Consider the following 23,013-nt stretch of genomic DNA (forward strand, 5'->3'; position numbering starts at 1 on the left):
TTTTAAGCTTGCAGCAGGATCGGGAGAAGGGGTAATTGTTTCAGAGGTTTTATTTCTTGTTTTTTTTTTTTTTTTAAATTTATAAACAGATCTATAAATAACTCTTACATTTAAAATTATGTACAGTAAATGATACATGGAGTATTCCCAAGACAAAAATTTTTACATTATATAAACACGTTGTGCGCGGATAAATGACTGACATAAGTCACTGTTTGTCCGCCACAACTAAAAATGTGTCTTGTAAGTGATTCCTTATCGCTCCTACGTAATATTTACATGAAATATAGTATTTTTGCGACTGAAATTACAAAAAAAAAGCAATGAATTTCAAAAGAAAACCGTACAAATCAAGAGATCCGAAGGATGATGAATACCAATGGGCGTAGATGTTTCTCGCATGAAATCCAAATTAATAGAAATAATACAGATTTTGCACAGATACTGTGAAAAACATCTACGCTCGCCGATATTCGTCTGTATTTGTTAAGACTGGAAGCACAATTAGGCCCGTTACAGAACGCATTTACAACCACGGATGCCAAGATGGATCCATTCTGCACAGATTGTCGTGGCTGTTGGCCGCAGCAACCAGTGTACTGACCTTGCTGTCAGTTCCGTCGAAATTTGCCAAAGAGTTCAGCCTTGCGACGATAGCTGTGACCGCACGACTTACCATCGTTATTAAAAGTTCACCCTTCATGTCCGTCGGGGCCTGAGATGCATTCTCCGCGTCCTCTTGCTTCTTGTTATGATCCGCGATAACTTCGTCACGTAAGATCGCGCGTAATATCGTATGCACTTTGAACGACGGTTGCACCAAACAACGCGCAGTGGCAATGGCACTGGCAGTCAACGGCCCGGAGACACCTGCACAAGGTGAGTTTATTTCAGTATCGTATCGAACGAGATCGCCTTTTGCCATTGTACATTTTACGAACCTGTACTTGTGAGGAACTCAAGAATATTCGGAGTCAGACGGAATGGAACTGGCCTGTTGGCATCCAGCTCGCCCGACGTGTCGTCAACGTCAAACTTGAAATAAGCAATGTTGATGAGACCCGAGTCCTGATGCACGTACATCATATCCGGGTTCAATCTTGTCAGGTGAAGTACGTACTCCGCGAAACAAGCCAAAGATAATTGCAAAGTAAACTGTAACAAGGAAACACGTTCGAATATTTAGGTAGCCGGTATCAGGGTAACATTATACTTTAATTCATCGTATAATATTACCATTTTCCTGAAAGTCCAATAATCAGTGGCACCCGGGAATGTTTTTATCGCCCAATCCTTGAGCATAGTCCTGGCGACCATGGTCGTTTGCACTTCTTTCAGAATGTCCCTTAACACTTGATGACTCGCTTGCGCGCCCCTAGCTTGCACCGTCGCTAATCTGTCGTAGTACCTAGCTATTGGCGCGTCGTGTTCTATTCCTAATTTCGCACAGCCTTGTTTGTAAATGTCCAGCAAAGAAACCGACGCGGGATTGTCTTCGACGAGTCGCATTTGCGGCGAGACCGCGACAACGCGAGGCACGGTGAAGTGTAAGAATCTCCTGGAAGTTTCTTTTTGTTTGGCCAGGTAGTGATTCAACATACGCAGCAACTGGAGGACGCGTTCTTCGCGTCTCGCATCCCCCAGCCCTGCGTCGTTCACCACCAAATAAGGATACAGGCGACCGTTGTGACCGCGAATACGTAATCTTCTAGCCGCGGTATTGTGTCGTTGAACGACTTCGACCCTTGGCATGAACCTGGCTATCCTCACGTAGTAGTGAGAATGCTTGGGCAGCAAAAATTCACCAGGAAGCTCGACCTCGGCAGTTTTCAGGCTGAAGTTACTGAGGAACCGGCACTTCTCCTCGATCAGAAACGACCTGTTGAGAATAATTCGTTGACCGACGATTGTTCAGAAGCAAACGTTGGTTCTTATCGAACGATACTTACTTCGGTAACTGTTTCGTCTTCCCCTCGAGGATTTTAATCCACTTCTTAAGCTTGCTGATCAAATTGTGAAGCAACCTTGCCCCGGGGACGGTAAAATCGAAGTCGCTAGTGAATTGACCTTTCATCTTCTGGAAAACGGGATCTTGGACGGTAGCTTGTGCCCTGCGCGCCAAGGATTCTGAAGCCGCTGAGCCAAATGTGTTGTTCACGTTTTGAGATGAGGATATGTTTTCTACGATTTATAGAAATCGTTCTTGACTATTTATTTCGTTCGGAAAATTTTAGAAATCCGGACGCCTGCCTTACCAATTCCTATTCCGAAAGTCGAGACCAGCTTCTTGACGAAGTTCAGCGTGTGGGGAGTTATGGTAGCTTCGCTTACGGCACCACGGTTCTCGAACGCTATCGCGTAACACTTGGCCAGACCTTGCCTGAGCTGCCTCAGAACCTCCTCGTACCACGTTTCGCGGAACCATACCATCTACAGAATTTATTAATTTAATTTAAGTAATAAATAACGCGTCTACAATTAATCCGATTTACATATCGAGTTTGTCGTTGTAATACCGCGTAATTCGACCTGACCTGATCTACAATGCCCTCCAAGCTAGACAGAATCGTAGGATGAATGTCCCTTTGCATGTGCATGATCTTCGAGCATCTCCACATCGGCGGCGTGGCTCGAATTGGCCCCGTTTCAGGTACTCCTTGTTGCTGTACATTCCCCGCAGTTCCACGCCCTTCGACGCCCTCCTGGTTTTTCCCGGCGGCTAATTCCGCGCTTTTATATCTCTCCCGTTGCTCGATCTTTAGGGTAAGGTACAGAGTTCTAATAGAAAAGTAAACAGCCTGGGGGAACACTCTTCCGACTTGGCTCAGTAAGTTCAAGATAACGTTGCCCTCGTGTCGAACCAAACACATCAATAGCTGAGGTATCCAGGGTAGCCACTGAATCGGAGGAACTCCTACCGCGTATTTGTCCACAGCCTCCATAAGAGAGAACTTGTCGTCGTCGTATGTGAGCAACCACAAGACTTTCGCCAAGTACTTTCTGGACTTGGACTCGTTCTGATGCCTGCATGCGTGAAGAAAGCAAGTGATCGCCGAGATCCCGATGGATATCTGACGCGCGTCCCGCGTGAATATATGCTCCAAATAATCGCCCCACAAGGCCCAGGCTTTCACCAGAGTGTCGTGCAACTGAACGGCAGCGGAGAAGGCTTTATTCGCGTCGTCGGATCGACCGATTTGCGACAACAGCATTCCTTTCAACGCGTAGAATTCGGCGGTCATCTCCTTCGTGAAGTATCGAAGGTTCGTCGACTCGATCACTTCCAAGCCTTCTTGCAGCTCGTTCTTCCCGCTAACGGAAGCCATTTGGAGGTAACATTTTACCTGCTGCCGGATCTTTTGGAAGCAGTCGACGATAGGAACGCTAGGTATCGTATAGATCCTCGACAAAGAATCCAAACATACGCCGCAAAGATTGTGCTTTCTGGCTATTTTACCAAAGTGAATGATCGCCTGGACAGACGCGTGTACACCGAGCATCGAATGGTTGGTCGTTTGGTCTTGCTGCGAATCGTAATGGCTCGAGATGAACGTGTAATGGTGCTGTCGCCAGGTAAATATGTCCGACCAGTGGCTCAGGTCGTCGGCTATCACGGGCAGCCGATTCCTCCAGGTTTTTACGATCGCTTTCATATCGTGCAACGACGTGCTTCTACCGTGCAACAATCCCTGATGGATCTGCATCGCTTCCTGCAGCTCCATTATCTGTTGAGCGGCTTGAAGCAGCGGCAAGTGGACGTGACTCACGATATGTGGCAACCTACGCCACTCGCGCATGCAGAGACCGGAGGCGAGCTCCACGTATCGTTCCACCGTGCTCAAGTGTTGGTCTTCGCTGTTGCATATCGCCAGGAAACCACGATACAAATTTACCTACGAAGATACAATTAATTAGAAACACATGTAAACAATTTAAGAAGTAACTAAAATCAACTGTTTATCGTACCTTCCAAGCCATTTCCTTCGGGCAATTGTGCTCCACCTGGGCGAGAGCCTCCTTCATCATCGTCCAATTGGGGATGCGCCAAGAGCTTTCTAAAATTAAAAATGGATTCTTCTCCGCCTTCTTGCTACCATAATCCAATAACAGGTCCCATTGATTCAATTCTTTCGCGCATCTTATCCAATGTTGTTCCCAGAGCATTGCTTCCCGTTGTATCTTGAAAGGAGCCGGGGTGGATACGTAGTCCTGTTTGAATTTAGTCATCGCCACGTCGTAGGCACCTTGAGCTTGTTCGAAAAATCCCTGCTGCTCGAGGGCGGTCGCCTGAAGGGTTTCCTTGTAATGCGCGTGTTTCTGCCAAAGGCCGGACCACATGTCCTCCTCGCACAACAGCGAGTACATGTCCGACAACGAGTCCAAAATTTCAGCGTGAGGACTGTTGTCGGGCTCAAAGTCGTAGCAGTCTGACTCCCTCTTGATCTTGTATTGGTTGTTCCCATTATCAAACGCCATCTGTTCGAGACTCAGGGTCATTCTGTGCCAGAGGTTGTGCGATCTGCCCAAATACTTCATCAGAGCTGGTCGCATGGGCACCGGGGGATTGCAGTGGGATATCGCCTCGACGAATGTAGCAATGGCGCTTGGGTGACAGTCTTTCTGTATGACGTGGGTGCCGCTGCAAATGAACGGTACCACCTCGGCGATCAGAGTGTTGTGCTGATGCTCGTCCAGGATGCTCCATATCCTGGGGAACGTGTCCAGCCAAACGCGTTCCGCCAAGTTCGTGTCCATGTGACAAAGTTGCGCCGCAGCTAGCAGCAATTGCTCCGTCCTGATCTTTTTCGCGTAATCGATGAATTCGCCTTGCTTCGCGATCAGCTGCGTCAACGTCGCCTTCCCGGCGTTGGCGATCTCCTCCGGGACGGTCGTCGAGTCCACGTTGGACAGGTCCATATCTAGAAGCTCGTCCTTTACGTCCACCGCGTCCGAGATATCTTGAGGTTCCTCCTTGATGGAACTGTATATCATAAAGTTCTTGTGCTCCTCGCTGTCCGCCATGTTGATCACGGACGTTACGCTGGGCAACAACGTGTCCTGGTTGGACATCTGGATCTGGGTGGACGAGTTCGCCGTGACCAGGAGCAATTCGATGCACTGCTTGATCCAGTAATGTGGACCGATCGCGTCCCAGCTTTGGCTGCAGATAATATACAAGAGTCTGTCGTGAAGCCGCCTCCTCATGGATCCGTCGAACACCTCGAAGAATTTCGCTCGGATCTGAGGCTGGACGCATCGTAGACCCGACAAGAACGCTGGCTCCAACTTGGACGTCAGCTCGGACGATTTCAGCGTCTCGTCCCTGTAAATGAAATTAACGAGCTCCAAGAATTGCCTGTTCAACTCTAGATCATCCGGGAAACGTTTCTCCACGTATTGCATCATTTTGACCAACAGAATCGACTTTTCCCGCAGGCTGGGCGCCTGGTTCATCGCGATAGGGTTCTTGTTCTTCATCCATTCTTCGAGCATCTTCGTGATCGCCTTCATCACCTTTATGTCCTGCGTTTTCTCGATCAGACCGACCAGAATCGAACCGATGAACGACTTTCGCATCTCCACGCCCATCACTACCACCCGATTCTTCACGAGGTCCAAACTCAAGATCAGCAACTCGCTGCCGACCGGATTGGCTTCCGTTTGAGTCGACTGCAGGTGATCCTTGGCCATTCTGTGCAAAACTCTCATGAACGGTGTTATGAGTCGATCGATGTAACTTTGATTGTTCGTGCAGGCAGCCTTCAACATCATCAACGTGCCGAACAACGTGCTGGGAGTAGCCGCGGTGTCCTTCTCGTACGTTGCCAAACCGTCGACCACGAATTTGCCAACGGTGGTGTACAGTGTGTCCAGTTCCTCGTATTTGGAGGCAACGGTGGAGGAGGTCGGCTCGGCTGGAAAGATGGTCATCAATCGCGACAATAGCCCGTGAACCAGTCGAATGACTTTGGTGTTGCTGCTCGCGATGCAGGCGCCTATGCCGCGCTGCAAAGGTTTGAAGCTCGCCAGTATCTGTTCCCTCTTCATCACGCCCAAGAGGAACGTCAGCACTTCCAAAGCTGTACAGATGTTGCCGTAATTCGGCTGAGCGCTGTCCACGCTGGCGAGCACCTTGTCCAGCCAAGCTAGCTTGAGGTCGCACGACTGGGGCCAGACGTCAGGCTTCAGAGCCATTTTTAGCAAAGCCACGCAACGTCTGGACAGCTGTTCGCCCGGATTCCCGTGAATCGTCGTGACATCGTTCACCTGACAAGCCAGACGAAGCAAGAAGTTTAAGATAGCATCGGCGTGCGCCCTCTCGATGGGCTTCGTGGACCCTGGCTCTATCCTGGGCAAGATCACAGGTATCGTGGCGCTGCCTGTGGCTGCTTGGGTCGTCATGCGTTTGGTACCCGTGGGATCGTCGTTTATGGGCCGTTTCATGGATCCCAACGTTCTGTTTCCACTGGAATCCGAGCTCTCGGCCTCGTCTTTGATCCTGTGCAATTCCCACTTAATGATTACCTCCGCCAATTCGACGGCCAATCTTCTGTGCTCGATCGTAGCCGTTGGACTGAATCCCAATCTCTGAATCGAGTTCACTATATGCTGGACCAAATGGTGTCTCACCGGATAGTACACTTTGTAGTGTCTGACCACCAATTGGAGAATGTGAAACAATTGTTGCATGGAATGTCCTTCCTCCACGATGATTTTCTTGGTCCAATGCGTCAGCATCGTGTTGCCGTCCTCCATTCTTACAGGCATGGCAGGCGTTAGAATCTCCAACGCTTGCCTCACCACGTTTCTCGCGTCTAACGCGTGGGCCTTCAACAGGCTGTGGAACACTTGGAGGACTATCCTCTTGTGAATGGCGAACTTGGCGATTATGTGACTGAGGAGCAAGTGACCGTGATACCTCGTCGTGGGATCGACGCAATTCTTGCCCAACAGACAGGGCCACGCGAACGTCATCAGTCTGCGTAACTTGTTGCCTTGTCTTTTGTTGGTGACGTCGTGGATGTGCTGAGAGGCTTGCTCCACCAACAGACACGAGAACTGGAGCAAAGAGATACGAACACAATCGGCGGAACCGAATGGATTATCCGGATCGATGATCTTGCTGATGAACACCGACACGACGTTCTCTGGGTTATCCTGATATGGCATAGGCGCGCCTCCGACTAATTTCATGCCCTCGCCTCTCTCGAAGCTCACAGCGAAACAGGGAATGACGATTAGTTGCAACACGTTGGCTTTCAGCTCTTGGGACAGGTTGTTCGTAGGGAAGTGGTCGACGAACCTGAAGAAGGCGCTACGTTTCCATTCGACCGTGTACTCCTGCGCCACAGTGTGCTCCAAGAAGTCTCGCAGGAACTGAAAATCGGGAATGAATCTGTCGCAGGTCGCCCTGAGCAACTGGAAAAGCAAATCGATGTCGTTCGGATGATGGCGGAAATAATGCAACAGAATCTTAACGATCAACTTCGACTCTTTCCAGTGACAATAATCCACGCTCTCGACTTTCTTATGCAACGCCTGGTACTCGTCGTTGCACCAGATCTGTTTCAGCGCGCCCACCAATTGGCTCTGCGTCGACAACCATTGATCGTCGTACTTGATCAATATGGCAATAATTTTAATGGCCTGATGCTGTAGCTCGCTCTTGTCGGCGTGAGTTAAATTCGAGTTCGTTTGCGAATGGGCGAGCAGCATCGTGATCAGCCTCGCCGTACTGTTGTGCAGCACATCGCGGAACGGTTTCCCGTCCTTTTGCTTAACAAGGAACTCCAAGTACCTGCTCCATTGCTGATCTTTGATGTTGTTGTCGTGCAGGAACAAATTCAGGGTCTCGGTCGGGTATCGTAAGAGGAACTTCATCAGGGGGATACGAAACGGGCTGGACACTTCGACCATCAACGATTTCTCCGTTTGCAAAACAAGCCTGCACAGAACATCGATGAATTTGGGAGTGGCAGCAGGGATTTCATGAAAGATTCCTATGATGGTTGCTATCTTCTGTTCGTTCTCCCCCGACTTGGATATACCTTTGTGCGCCTGTATCAAATTCTCCAACAGTTTCTTCAAGTGTTGCAGCAGCTGTTCGCAGAGCGTGATGCTGAAGGTGCTGGGGAACAGCTGCGTCAAATACGATAACCGTTTGACGCAATTGAGGCTCAGGTTCCTGTGATCGCCCAAAGTCAAAAGCATCGGTCGCATTATCGCGTGAACGGACTCCATGTCGATCTGGAAACCGGCGATGAACTTCTGCATGCATTCGAAGGCAGCTTCCTGCAGCTCCGCGTTCGGTTTCTCCAGCGCTTTGTAAAGAACGCCGAAGATCTTTTCGCGGCAAGCGATTATGTAGTGGCAAGCAGCGAGCGCCTTTAACGCCGACTTCCTCAGAGGAATCAGATTGGAGACGGACTTGTAGCAAGGCAGCTTGTTCAGATTCGCGTCCTCCGCCTCGCTGAGCGCCAGAAGCTCCTGGAAGAATACTTTGTGTTCCATAACTGTTAAATCGATGGTGAAAAGACGCGGATTCAACGTGGTGCAGAACGTGTTTCCATCCATAAGACCGATCTGAGCGTTTGCCGGTTGATGTCGGAGCAGGTGCTTCTTGGGTGGAATCATATCCGCCAGAACCTCCTTGTGTGGCTCCATCACCTCTGTCACGGTTTTGTTTTGGATCTCAGCGAGCAGTCGCAACGACGCCATAGCTTGTTCCCTTACCATCGTGTGCGGCGACGTCACCTGTCGCACCAATTCATGTGTTACCTCGTACAAGCTCTTGTTCTGTGCCTCTATCAGTTCCGTGTTCCCATCCTGTATACCAGGATTCACGCATACTCGCAGCATCTTCTCCAAATTGGCCTTAGCCATGTCTATGGCGCCATTGGACACCTCCTCGGTCAGGTCCATCATCACGAACATCAGCGCTTTCAAAAAGACGAACAAGTGATTCAGCACCCACTTCGTGGCCATTCTCTCGAACAGAAACTTGATAGCTATGCAGCCACCCAACTTCGCGTACCAAGCGCGCTCGTAGCAAAGGGAGCACATCTTTTCAGCCAGGTACTCCATCAGTGGCAACTGGCAGGCCCGTTCCTTCGAGCCCAGAATATTGGTGGCAGTTTCGAGGATCAAAACCAGAGCCAGGTGGCCGGATTTGTACAGTTCCTTCTCCTCGTGGCCCATAATGACGGCCAGAGCGTCGATCAGAACGAGGGGATCCTGACCCTGCATGCGAACTTGTCTCCCGGTCAGACAGAAAGGACCAGCTTGCTGAGCTATCGCGACCATCGTGTAATGCCTGACGATCGACACCACGGTGCCCAGCACCGAGTGCCTCAGTTCTTTGATCTCCGCGGCAACGAAGAGGCCGGTCAGAGCTGTCTGCTGAACGTTTCTCGCGACAGCGTCGGGACACTTGTAATGAGGTCCCTGCTGATGAGGAATTTTGCCCTCCTTGAAGCTGGGATGCATGAACAGCTTGTAGAGAACGGCGTTGTTGTCGTCCAGTCGGAGCGAGGCTGCCAGGTAGCAACTTACCACCTCCCAGCACTGTCTGCGATAGAACGAGTCGGTGTTGTTCGACTTGAGGGCGTTGAACGCGGTCTCTATGACCTTATCCACCGTGAAATCTATCGGTTTGGTGGGCTCCTGGAAGTAGACAACGATGGCTGGCGAGTTGGTTTCGCGATCGTTGTACTCCAACTTTTGCGGTTCTATCATCATCTTCCTGTTCCCGCCGCCGAACTTCCCCAGAACCCTGAACGCCACGTGAGCCTGATCGGTAGGATTGTGCAGGGTCCGCCAAAGCGCTTGCATCAGGTCGGCTCTGACCGGTTGTATGTGCTCATAGAGGAAATCGGGTTGAAGATTGTCCACGCACAACTCGAGGGTTCGCAATCCTTGGCTGACCAAACAGTAGCTTCCGTTCAGAGCGGAGACCAGCGGGTCCATCAGCATCGGTAGATAAGGCAGAAGGGAGCTGAGCCTCACTGGAACCGTCAGGCACAATTCCACGAACAGATCCTTCATGTGCTGTCTGTGCAGGCCGGATTGCAACCTGTTCAGACCCTCCAACATGTTTGGGAGAAGCGGTAAAAACTCCTGATACAGGAGATCGTGGGAACCGCCACCGATGGATCTGAACAAGGCGCGCAACAGCAGAAAATAATTATACGGTTCCTTCGCGGACATGGCCAGTTCTATGGCTCGATTCACGATCTGGTTCAAGTGTGGCCTCAGCATGTGCTCGTTCTCGGCTGGGAAAAGGGACACGCTGCCAAAGACGAGTTTGAACAGCCTCAAGTACAAGTTGCTTCTCTCCACGTTGGAGCCCATGTCGCCCATTCTTTCCAGCAGATACTCCACCAGTATCGTCGCGAACGTGGACGATATCGTGTGGCTCGACAGAAACGCGCTACCGATGATCTGCAACGCGCAGTTCTTGAAGATCCTCTCGACCATGTAGTCGATCGAGGTGGAGAATATCTCTTGGAACGTCTGCGGGTTCATCTGTGTGAACACGTTCCCGAACAACTCTAGAACCTCTTTTTCTTCTCGCGTGCGTATCGTCTGAGATTGAGCCGGTCTGCCAGGCTGCGCGACAGCACCGATCGTAGGAGGACCTATCGTGTAAATATCCAACGCCGGCAGCGCCCATTTCACAAGCTTGATGTACACCAACGTCTCCTTCGATTGGAACTGGTTCGACTGCGTCGCCTCGCCGGTCTTGCTGTTTATGCAGTTCGACGTGATGGCTTTCGCGCCGTGCACCAAACTCTTCACCAAGTTTCTGTAATCGGCCACGTTGTAGCTCATCGCCTGAGAGGACGGGAAACCGAATTTCGACTTCCCGATCTCTTTGTCGTCGTTCAGGTCCGGTATCACGGTCTTCGCGTCCTCCGTTTTGATGTCCAACCCGGGGGGCATCAGCTGCTTGGCCTTGTTGCGCAAGATCGGTATGTAGATCTTCGCGATCGTCTTAAACTTCAACACGAACACCAACAAGATACGCATCAGCAGCTCCCTGCCTTGGGTGCTGTTCTCCGCGTCGGATCTTTGCCTGACGGTGTCCACCAGGTTCATCAGCAGCTTGCAGGAGACCATTTGAACGGCTGTTGGAAGGCTCTGGTCCAGCAAGTTCTTGCTGTACAGATGCACCGCCCTGGAAACGTCGCTCAACGGTAACAGCAGTCGAACGTGGTGGACCAAGTCGGCCAGGGTCGAGTACGCCAACGGTCTGAGAGACTCGTGCGTCGTCCAGCCTCGTCCTATGAATATGTCCTCGTCGAAGAAACATTCCATGTGCGGGATAAACTTGTTCCTTAGATCCGTGGCCAGGATGTGCCTCGACGCGATCACCAGCTCCTTGCGTAGATGCGCCACTTCCATGGGGCACAGGGTGAACAGACCCAGGATACCTTTCACCAATATGGAGCTGTGCTGGGACACCACGTCCTGATAGACTCTAATCACGTACGCCAAGAACGACAGAGTCTTGATCTGCGCCCCCATAAAATCCACGAACACTTCCTTGTTGAATCCGGGCGACGCTCTGTGCTGTGGACTCGGTTGCAGCGTTATCGTAGTTATCACGAGAGGAATAAAGTCCGACACGTCTTGATGAACGTTCTGCTTGTATAATTGGTTCATGAGTACAACGATGATCGGTAGTTCCTGGAGTACTTTAAGGGACATTACTGCTTTAGGAATGAGATTGTACTGAAATAGAACACGTTTTCTGTCATTAGTCTCTAAGTACTTTGCTCTAGCAGACAATGAAACAGGTTCGATGCTTACTGTTACGACAGTACCGTCAGCTGCTTTCTTCTCGCTCTGTATGGCTGTGATCGTGAATGTCTCTTTCAAGAGTGCTTCTATGTTTATCTCCGACAAGTCTTTCACCCTTAACGGCGGACGAGGCTCGAATATTTTTGGCAAATTCTTTGGTAGCTCGCTGTACACGGATTTCACAAATTGCAGAAAATATTGTATCTACGAGCGAAAGCAACAACAGAATAGTTTTTACGCTACTTCCGTACAGAGACGTTGCGAGAACGTTCTCGACGATTGGTCACTTACCTCCGGATTGAAGGTCGGTTTGTACTGTTTGTGCAGCTCGATGATGATCCTCAAGCAGACCAACACGTTCTCTTCGTTGTCGGTTTCCAATAACTTCGACATTAGACTCAATATCTGTTTTACGTACGGTCGTAGGTAATCGTTGCTTGGCAATCTGTGTATCATTTCTAATATTAATTTCCGAACTTGTTGGATGTTGTACTCCGATATGAAGTGAGGCTCGCCTTCTTGGAGGATCTTTAAAAATATTTTCATCATGTGATCGAGAAACGCCGGGTATTGCGAGGAGCACATGATGACCTGCGAACAGGAAAACTGGGGATCGGTCTCTCCCGTCTCTCGAGAGAAAAGAAACGAAACGATTGTTCAATTTCGGTACCTCAAAGTTTTCTGACAATTCTTGGGCGGCCTTCAGTTTCAATTCGTCTTTAGAGACCGGATCGGCCAGCATAGTCACGTACGACCGGTACGTGTTCATTTGCGTCACTGGATCCGGTGGTGCCATTTTGATCGTTTAATCAAAATTTCGATTCCTGCTACGTCCGGTCCATTAGTAAATCTGCGCAGAATTTCGCGAAATTCATTCCTTCCTCTGTTGGAAATCATTGTTTATTTCTGTTGGAAAAATTGTATACAAGGTGCCATTGAAACACTTCCGGGACTTTAGGTAAAAATGGCCCCTCGAAAGCATACGTCATACTTGAGAATTAAATTCTTTTTTATTAGTATTTATTAAAGTAGAGAGAGGATATAATTCTCAAGTTGGAAAAAACGATTCGACCAACGTGTTCGAAAGAGTTGTAAATGATATTAAATTTTGGAATTTATAAAAAGTCTGGGAATTTTTTAAACGCACCTTGTACGATATACTGATTTTCTTAAAATCAATGAGGTACACTTAACGCTACGTAAACAACCCCTGGCAACCGCCACCGGCGTCCACCTCGAGTTAAGTTCTAATTATTCGTTAAACGTTTTCTCGGCGATAACGTTGCACTTAAACGCGAAGCGATTTCTTTAAATTCGTGGTCGAAAACGCGCGGTGGAACTTGCTCGTTTGATTCAGCGTCGACGGAATTGGAAATATACATGGAAATGTTAGCGACACACAAATATATATCCACACCCTATAAATGCTCACGAAGTTCTGAAGACGATCTCAGTATCCTTGCAATGTTACGAGTAACCTGATGCAATTGTAACTCGACGGTTGAATTGGTAGAAAATTCAAGACATAATACGCGTTGAAAAGGTGAAAATATGGACGAAGCAATTATCGATTCGATATTCGCGGGATCTTTGAAGTCCCTGCCAGCCGTCAGCTCAAAAATCGTGAGAATATTCACCAGTTCGACTTTCACCGGTAAGCAAACTTAACTTCTATCGAGGAATTTTCTAAATCTGTGGGCAGAAGCTAATTTACGAGTGAATTTAACATTTTTACTTGTTATTCGAGAATAGAATTTACTAAACTCTGAGCTTTGAGTTTGTAAATAAAAAATAAGAGACACTTTGATCTAGACACGACGATGGAACGAAACACATTAATGGCCCAGTGTTACCCTAAACTGAAGGATTACTGCAGAGAGAAACACGGATTAGAATTTCAGGTGATTAGTCTAAATAATTCTGAGCAGATTGAAAATGCGTCGTTCAAGGATATTGATTTACAGCATATATATATTTAAAAAACGTGTAAGAGTGGATATAGCTAGTAAAGGTTGCCAAAATCTGTATTGTGTAAACATAGCCAGCTGTCCTTGAAGGAACAATTGATTTTCATCGTGCCAGGTACCGATCCGCGCACACGAGCATAAAACTTTCGAAAGTTCGAACACCCACGTTGCGATCAGTTAGATTCCACGTTCCAAATTTAATTCTAATTTTAACTCTACGAACGTTGACGAATTAATTAACGAACGATGGAATTTCAGGTGGTTGATATGAGATGGGGCGTGAGGGACGAGGCCACCGACGATCACATGACCACGGAACTCTGTATGAGGGAGATAGAAAATTGTCAGAGACTCTCGATGGGACCGAATTTTGTGGTAAAGAACATGCAGATTTATTTGAATAACGTGGAACTCGAATTAATATTAAATTTTGAGAGTATCGAAACACTTATCGTAAATAATATTGAAGTTTGAGCACAAAGAGATCAAACAGTCAACGAGTTAGATCAATATTACGAAATATTTTCTGATTCCCTAAAAGCAATGTTTTTTATCTTTTTTAAATAACTAAATGTACTTGTAACAGAGCTTACGGCAGAATAAGGTAGATTTAATCTTAATTTCTTAGGTGTTCCTGGGACAGAAATACGGCTATCGTCCTATTCCAACATACGTGCTTAGTTCCGAGTTGGAGATGCTGCACAGCGACTTAGAAGCTCAGGGAATGGACGTGAGTCTTCTGGATAAATGGTACAAAAAGGATAGCAACGCGGTGCCACCGACGAGTATTTTACAACCGATATCGTCGATTCTGAAGAATTTCAACAATAAAGTAAGAAAATTGAAATACAGATTGAGAACCACTGCAATAAACGTACGAAATTTGTATGTTATATAGAGAATACCAAAGCTGCAGCAGGAGGATCAGGCCATTTGGTGGGACACCATGGTGAAAATGCAGAAACTATTCAGAAAGGGAGCACAGTCATTGTACAACTCGGGGAAATTCGACAAAGACACGATGCATAATTATTTCATGTCCGGTACGATACATCAAACTAAAAAAAAAACGCCTGGTCGTGCTCGTTAATTCTTATTTTTGTGTACAGTTACCGAAAGAGAAGTAATCAATGGCGTTTTGAACGTTAAAAACACGAAAAATCACTGTTTGGCGTACGTGCGATACATAAACAATATCAATCTTCAGAATTTGAGAAAGGCTAGCCTGTTCTTGGATATACTGAATCGAAGCTTGGACAACGAGGCCTCCAAGTTGCTGGCGAATTTAAGGGACGAAAGGCTACCGAACAAGATCGAAAGTACCAATTTGGAGAGGTATTGAAAATTAACATAAGATCGAAAAGAATTCGTATTAAGGTATCAGTTATTTGATAATTATGATTTTATGCAGCGAGCTCTCTCTTTAATTTCATTCAGATACACCGTGGAATGGGTTGGCCGGGAAGGTTTAGACCCAGAAACGCACAGCGAGTATCTTCAACACTTCATAACGCACTTTTATCGAAACATAGTGAAGTTGGTAGACCGAGCTATGAGGAAAGAAGACAGCTCTGCACAGGGTCAAATCATAACGGAGATGTTACAGCATCTGCACGCCTGCAACAATTCCGTCAAGGTAGACGTACTCGAAATTCTTATCAGATACTCTGGACGAGATAAACATGTATTAATTCGCGTGAAATGAGGATCTATAAAATCTACGGTCTTGTTATCGATGCGTAAAACAATGTTCAGGTGTTTTATGGTCGAGAAGACACTCTGGTGACGATCAAGGAGTACATGCTGGGCAACAGCGACAAGCCTTTGGTTTTATACGGAGAAGGAGGATGCGGGAAGACGTCTTTATTAGCGAAAAGTGCAGGTCTTACGAGCGGTACGTGGCTCACTGGGAAGAGACCAATCAACATAATCCGATTTCTTGGCACCACTCCAGACAGCAGTGCCCTGACACCTACACTGATATCCATTTGCCAGCAAGTAAGTACGCGAATGGATGACGATGTCGAACGACATGACAGAAGCCGTTACCCTGCGTGTAGATTTCCTACAACTTCATGTTGCCCTTTGAAGAAATCCCCGACGATCTGGTGCCACTGACAGCTTACTTTAAATATTTGCTGACTTTGGCCACGGTCGAGCAACCGATTCTGTTATTTTTGGACAGCGTCGACCAATTGACGGGGGTGCAGGGAAACAAATTATCGTGGTTGCCCACCAGACTTCCGTCGAACTGCAAGGTATTCCACGAAAAAGTATTCTAAACACGCGCGAAAACCATTGGGTAATTTTAGATGATGTTGTCGTGCGCGGCGGAGAAATCGAATCCTGTGATCTCTCGCGATTATCAGTTGCTACGCAGGATGATAGACACGGAGGAGAACTTCATCGAGGTGGTTGCTCTCGGCGAGGATCTAGCCATGGACGTAATAAGGTAAAAATAATAGTAAATTCACCGGTAACTTTTTAACATTAAACCTGAAACTTCTTTAGGTATATAGCGTCAAAGTAAATGTGAAAATAAACATAGAAGACGACATAAATTATAATAGTTGTTATATGCATTTGATAGGGGATGAAATGCCCTTTAAAATGAGCGTTTGTACGAGTCGATAGCTCAATTAGTTCCGGAGATATAGCGATTTTAGTTTCGAGTCGATGCGGTGGATAGTTTCGAAGATATGAGGCGTTTGTTTACGTCGCGAGATCAATGAACTCTTACTACGGCCTAGGCAAGGTCGTTAACCGCACGTGATCGTAGTAACTAGGTCACGATTCACGCGCGAGAGAGAGGCCCGACGCGATGCGCCAGACGGAGACAGAGACAGTCGAATTAGAAAAATTACCTTTTACATAAATTACGATATCTCGAAAACGAGAAGTCGGATCGTCAAAAACCAAAAACCACTTTAAAGGGGAGACCTCACCGCTTCTAACAGTGGCTCAATTTTAGATAAAACACTAGTAGTTTCAGAATTGCACGGGTCTAAAGTTTTAGTATTTTTAATACGCGTGAATAGGCTATTATACGCGAGCCGGACAGTGGGACAGTCGAATTAAGAAAAATTACCTTTTACATAAATTACGATATCTCGAAAACGAGAAGTCGGATCGTCAAAAACCAAAAACCACTTTAAAGGGGAGACCTCACCGCTTCTAACAGTGGCTCAATTATGGATAAAGCACTAGTAGTTTCGAAACTACAAGCATCTAAAGTTTAACTATTTTTAACACGCATTGTTAGACTGTTCTAAGATAGTGGAGACTGAAGATTCTCTACTTTCATCCATATATTTCCTATTTACATCGGAAGCTAACCAGAATTTGATACCAAATTTTTCCCGCTCTTTTACAAACCGGTCAGATGGCCGGTCGTGGTAGGTTTAGTGTTAAACAAAGTAGTAAATAATTTTCGTAGGATGTGGATGAAAACAGCTCACAGAGATCTGAACAATTATCAATGGCGTCTGGTGGCTAACGCTATATCCAAGTGCTCTCTACCGATTTTCGTCAAGCTGGTGTTCGCGGAGATCTGCAGATGGAGAAGCTACACGAAACCAGCGAACACTCATTTAACGAGCACCGTGATGGACAGTATCATGATGCTGTTCGAACGAATCGAGAAGCAACACGGTAAGATTTTGGTGTTTCACGCATTGGCATACATCACTGCTGCCAAGTCGGGCTTGTCAGAGTCGGAGCTCGAGGATTTGATCTCGTTGGACGACAAAGTGTTGGACGACGTGTATCAATATCATTTGCCACCGGTGAGGCGGATTCCACCTTTGTTGTGGACGAGGATACGAAACGATTTGCCCAATTATTTGAGCGAAAGGGAAGCAGACGGGGTCAGTGTCCTCAACTGGTACCACAGACAATTCAGAGACGCCGCCAAGGAAAGATACTTTAAAAACATGAACATGGCCATGTATTTTCATTCGATGATTGCCGATTACTACCTGGGCATTTGGGGAGGCGGACGTCCCAAACCGTTCAAGTACACTGAAATCCAAAGGCACAGGTAAACGATAAAAATTGTTACAGGCGGCTTAACGGGGTACTCTAGTCTAGAGCTTCGAAGTATAAGGTAATAAGACCAAATTTCGCAGATTCAACTTAGCAGACAAGGAAGGTGTGGCGGACAGGAAAGTACCCGAACAACCCCTGGCATTCTACTCGAAAGATTCCACTATCACGAGATACAATTTAAGAAAGGTAAATAATGATGTCCAAAGTATACTACGCTCGTTGGTTCGCTCATGACTTTTCAGTTCGGCGAGCTACCGTTCCACCTGGTCAGATCGCGACGTTTCAACGATCTTTTCGAGAACGTCCTGTTCAACTATCAATGGCTGCACGCCAAGCTCCGTTCTTGTCCGTTGCAAGCGGTGCTCGCCGATTTCGAGGACGCGTGCACTTTCATCGACAACCAAAGCATCGTCAGGTAGCAAGCTTACTTCTTTAACTTCCCTTCTTATAGGTTCCGTTCAAATTTTGCACATTCGTATCCTAGAATTCTCTTAGAAGTTGAAATTCGTAACAAAGGGTTAATATCGCTGATTCTGAAGATCGAATGGGTTATTTTCCAGAGAATTGATGCTGGTCGCTGACGCTCTCAGGTTGGGTGGCGCGATTCTAGGTTCTCATCCGGACATGCTTGCACCACAGCTAATCGGGCGATTATTGCCAGAAATAGGGGGCAACGTGAACGTGAAAATGTTGCTTCGAGCGTGCGACAACGACGGCGCCAAGGATTGCGCTTTACTCCCGGTTTATCACTGTCTACACACTCCCGGGGGACCCTTGAAAGTAATTCGACGACAAACTCTGCACAATGAAACGTTTCTAACTCGCGTGTTGTCTTTCAGTATTCGCTGGAGGGTCATCAATTCGCTGTGTTCGGGTTTTGTCTAACGTCGGACTATCGGTACGTGGTCTCTATATCCAATCGGTTCATCACTTGGGATCTGAGCACCAGCGACATGACCAGGGACGTTAATCCTGGCGTACAGGGAATTATGCAACACCTAGTCCTGAGTCCCGACAACAGATACGCCGCCGCGTTTACGACCAACAACCAGGTCCTTATCGACAACAAATTTAGAGAATACGTTTTTTCAGCATAATTAAACGTAATCGTTTAAACAGAGCGTCGTGTTGAACACATTGACGAGCGAATTCGTTATTATCGATAATCCCCTACCGAACGATGATCCAGTGTGCGGGGTCCATCTGATGAATCAATTTTTCTTCGTCTGTGGCAAGCTAGGATGGTGTAGATTCGATTTACGAGGGAACTTGCTGGAGACTCACACGAACCCGGAGGACTCGAACAAGTGGCCAATTTTGCGTGAGTACGAATAAACTCATTCGTTATCGAAGTAGAATCCATACAGAGATATTTACACCTCTTACAGACGTGGAACATTCGAGTTTAGACGATTACAGAGTCGTATTTTGGTCTGGGAATATAGAAGATACTAGAATGCTTCTTCATACGTACAGGAAGAAGGGATCACTGGATCCTCTGCATTTGCACAGGTGAATTACCAGGTTGGAGTTAGTATTTGAAACGTTTATCGAGGAATATCTTGTAGCGTTCTGACGATGACGAAGAACAAAACGGTTTTGTACGCTTGTACGACCAAAACCGACAACCGTGTCACGAAGTACACCTGCGACGAGACGTCCTCGGAATGGGAAAGGGTTCACGACATGCCCAGAGCTTTCAACGACGACGTCGAGTACTTGTTGCAGTTGAAACTGGACAGAGAAGAGGAGATGCTTCTGGCCACGAGCGCAAACGGTTTCATCGTTTGGTTCTTGGAGAGTAAAAGCGACGCGTACATCTTAATGTTACCGAACGGAGTCCGAAACATCAGCACGAGAATGATGTGCTCCAATTCGATAATGGTCAGCAGTACGAAGAATTATGCAGTCGCTGGCGTAAGGTACGCTTACGATACGTTGAAAGAAACAATGTGGAATGAGACAAGGCGATAATCGAATCGCGTTCCTTTCATAGGAAGAACTTGTACGTTTGGAATTTAGAGACGACAGAGTTGGTAAAAATATTAGACGCGCACTTTGCGAGAATTATTCAGTTGGAAGCATTGACCATCGGGAACTGGAACAGCGTGGTTACTTCGAGTATCGACAGAAGCGTCAAAGTATGGAACATAAATAACATTTTCGAACAAGTTCACGTAATAGATAGACACGAATTACAGATAGACATGATAAGGTATTTCGCTGTGTTAGTAGTGCAAGGAAATGCGATATAAACTTTACGATTTGAACCACTTGTTTGTATTAACAGTCTCGCGGAGGAATGTAACTTGGCAGCTATAGTCACTAGAGACTGTGTGGGAATTTGGGATTTGCATACGGGAAAATTGATTTCAAAATTGGCAGACAGCCCTCTGGGAGCAATTGTTACTCATGCTTGCATGACGCACGATGGGAAGTCAGTGATTCCACAGTAACTAAGTGTAATTATGTTTGGAGTAAATGCTACATTAGGATATTTTCGTTTTAGATATATCGTTTCGACAGAATCAGGCAATGTACTGATATGGAACAGAATTACAGAGCAAGTATTGTTCAAAGAGGAACAACAGAACATAAGACAGTTAACATTAATTGATAACTCGTCTAAGTTTATAGCTGTTTCGAGACCTAAGAACCCCGTTGGTGTAGAAAACATGAAAACGGTTGCTACACTTGTCATAAGAGCGATTCCGGGTATGGTTCGTAATTAATAAAAACATTAGAAATCGTTGCTAATTTTTTTGTTTCGATTGTTAGATGGAAAAACAATATTTTCGTTGGAGTATCCAGTCAGAAGTCAAACAGGTACACCATTCAGAAATGTTGTAGTCACATCTGACAATTCTTTCTTGATTGCTCCGGCAGCAGATAAGGGTAACAGAGATTGTGTTATAATTTATAATGCAAAAACGGGTGCATTGATAAGTAAGGTTCCCATAAAGTTGCCAGGATTCAAAGTAAGAAGAATATTATTAGAACAGTCTGTTTTTTTTTTTATTTACTGTATGGAAATATTTTTGTATGCTGCTCACATTTTAATAGGATATTGTGTGCATCACTCCCATGCCAAATAAACCACAATGGGTAGGAATAATCGGATTGGACAAAGGTATTATTTTAGATATAAACAAAAAGAAAATTGTCCGTACAATTCCAAAATGGAGTGGAAATGTTAGCAAAGATGGAAAATATACGTTATATGCACCCAGCAGGTAGATTTTGTAACTTAAAATTTATTACTGGTATCCCTCGAGTTAATTGGTTCCCTGTAAGTCGAGACACGGAATTAGTCTCTGAAATATTCTGAAATATATACGAACTATCTTTTTTATTTAAAAACATCCATCTATAATTACATATATATTTTCTTTTTAAATAAAATTGCTCCGAAACCGCGTAACTCGAGCATTGCCGCCATTTTTTTTCCGCGTAACTCGAGGGATACCTGTATAAGATAAAAATTTAATATTATTATTGTTACAGAGGAGGTTTGGAGCTTCTAGAGTTAAAGAAAGGCACCAGTGTAATGACTTATATTCCAAAAGTAGCGGAGGGAGTTTTCACCGTAATATCTATGTTCAACCGTACGGATGAATATGTTCTTTATTATCACAGTGGACGAAAAACTATACGTGTATTTAGGTAAAAATGTATATTAAATTTGTGAAACGAACAAAACTCAGCCACATATTCAATTTGCAGATCCGCGGATTGTGAAATGATAGCAAATTACAGAGTTCAAGCAGAATTAAGTGCAATTGATAGCACTTATGACGGTAAAAGCATAGTTCTGGGTACAGTCGATGGTTGTGTATCTGTTTTAGCTATAGTGGATCCCAAGAAAGAAAGAATGAAAGAATATGTTGCAGGCTTACCATCTCGCGATGAAGATGTAAGTAAACAATTCCTAACACCATCAACTTATCACATTCTTGACCTAACAATACATATTTTCAAAGACATCATTGAAACTGCACACTTAACAAAATAATTTCTATTTCTCATTGGTTTTTTTTTCTGATAACCCTTTGGCAAATTTTTATGGATAATATTGTAATTGAAATCAAATATTTTTAGTTCCTAATGCAGTCACAGATTTGTCAACTATCGAAATAGGTTAGGATAAACACTTGCCGCGTTGTTGAGTAAAAGCGTTTTAAAATGGTTACCAAGCTTTATAAAGCAAACTGGTTATAAGTATTTCGTTTAACAGAATTTAGAACACTTTGAAACACCTTTTTACAATCGTTTTTGTCAAAATTTTAGTTATCACAACATTCTATTTGAGAGTAATATAAATCGTTATTGCTGTATACAAAGCGGTACATCGAATAACGAAATTAAAGGTATATATAATTTTTGGCAAAGTTGACGAAAATTACCTTACTTCATTTGTTTTCCAAAAATATAAAACCACACATGTAACACGGATATAAGATACAAACTTAAAACGTTCTCTCAAAACACTCGACCATGATATTCTTCCTCTCCTACTCTATCTTACTTTGGTGGAAAGGGAAGTATCAAATTTAGTTATTTCTTGTGCCAACTACATTTAGAAAATACCCACGGAAAACCTTTAATCGATTTTTTTTCACCAGAATTCCGTTTACTTGATAGGTTAATTGATAGTAATATTTTTTACACGTATCTCTATTATAGGTTTTATAGTTTATATTTCTATAAAAAACAATTTAAGTATGAATTTCTTTATTTGCAATTATATCCAGTAAATGAATATATTAATTTACTTTCAACGTAAAGTATAGGGAATTATTGTGTAACGGTTGGCGCTAATATTGGTGTAGTTATCCTTTCAGACTATCGAAGCAGTTTTTACATATTTTATTTATCATAAGATAGTAAGAAATAGGAAATATAAAAATCCATTACTTGCATTTCACGCGAAAGAGAAAGTGGGATATAATTCATTTTTTAAAAATAAGACTTCAATACGTATTTTATCACTGTTTTAGTGGAAAAAGAAAACTGAAAAGCAACGTGTGGCTATTAAGTTTAAAGCTGCGGCTCGAATTGCTCGAGTAACGCACGACTTAAGTGCGATTATACGAAGTTCGAACGTTTCGGAAACGATTGAGGAATTAGATGAAAATACTGAATAAAGATTGCATCGTTTTTATAGGAAATATTTTTATTCCAGAAAACATAATGTAGT

The 23,013-nt window shown here is 45.3% G+C and overlaps 2 protein-coding genes across 2 annotated transcripts; one reads left to right on the forward strand and one right to left on the reverse strand.

Annotated features, from left to right (window-relative positions):
- Positions 1–47: 47 nt before the first annotated feature.
- On the reverse strand, positions 48–22,319 carry Nipped-a (Transcription-associated protein Nipped-A). The gene is made up of 11 exons (XM_076770056.1): positions 22,220–22,319; positions 12,473–12,652; positions 12,094–12,393; positions 11,812–12,006; positions 3,967–11,733; positions 2,535–3,893; positions 2,256–2,430; positions 1,950–2,181; positions 1,237–1,879; positions 942–1,155; positions 48–870 (listed from the first exon to the last, which is right to left on the reverse strand). The coding sequence occupies exons 2-11, from the start codon at positions 12,596–12,598 to the stop codon at positions 527–529; spliced, it is 11,355 nt and encodes a 3,784-aa protein (XP_076626171.1). The 5' UTR covers positions 12,599–12,652; positions 22,220–22,319; the 3' UTR covers positions 48–526.
- LOC143344211 (NACHT and WD repeat domain-containing protein 2) lies at positions 13,354–22,960 on the forward strand. The gene is given in 25 exon segments (XM_076770057.1): positions 13,354–13,456; positions 13,615–13,703; positions 14,028–14,144; positions 14,398–14,601; positions 14,668–14,812; positions 14,879–15,104; positions 15,207–15,405; positions 15,525–15,767; positions 15,830–16,027; positions 16,082–16,221; positions 17,206–17,808; positions 17,897–18,002; positions 18,059–18,231; positions 18,377–18,596; positions 18,656–18,868; positions 18,936–19,137; positions 19,205–19,328; positions 19,385–19,738; positions 19,813–20,031; positions 20,107–20,531; positions 20,595–20,794; positions 20,880–21,049; positions 21,321–21,479; positions 21,540–21,729; positions 22,814–22,960. Coding segments are annotated over 25 exon segments (5,169 nt in total).
- Positions 22,961–23,013: the final 53 nt, after the last annotated feature.

Source organism: Colletes latitarsis, chromosome 7 (genome assembly GCF_051014445.1).
Source record: "Colletes latitarsis isolate SP2378_abdomen chromosome 7, iyColLati1, whole genome shotgun sequence".
Lineage (NCBI taxonomy): Eukaryota > Metazoa > Arthropoda > Insecta > Hymenoptera > Colletidae > Colletes > Colletes latitarsis.

Excerpts from the sequence above, each read along its gene's own strand:
- Nipped-a (XM_076770056.1), bottom strand. The coding sequence starts at position 12,598 with ATGGCACCACCGGATCCAGTGACGCAAATGAACACGTACCGGTCGTAC. Across the intron at positions 12,007-12,093 it reads AACCGACCTTCAATCCGGAG|ATACAATATTTTCTGCAATT; the intron begins GTAAGTGACCAA and ends TTTCGCTCGTAG. Across the intron at positions 1,156-1,236 it reads ATTGGACTTTCAGGAAAATG|TTTACTTTGCAATTATCTTT; the intron begins GTAATATTATAC and ends TCCTTGTTACAG.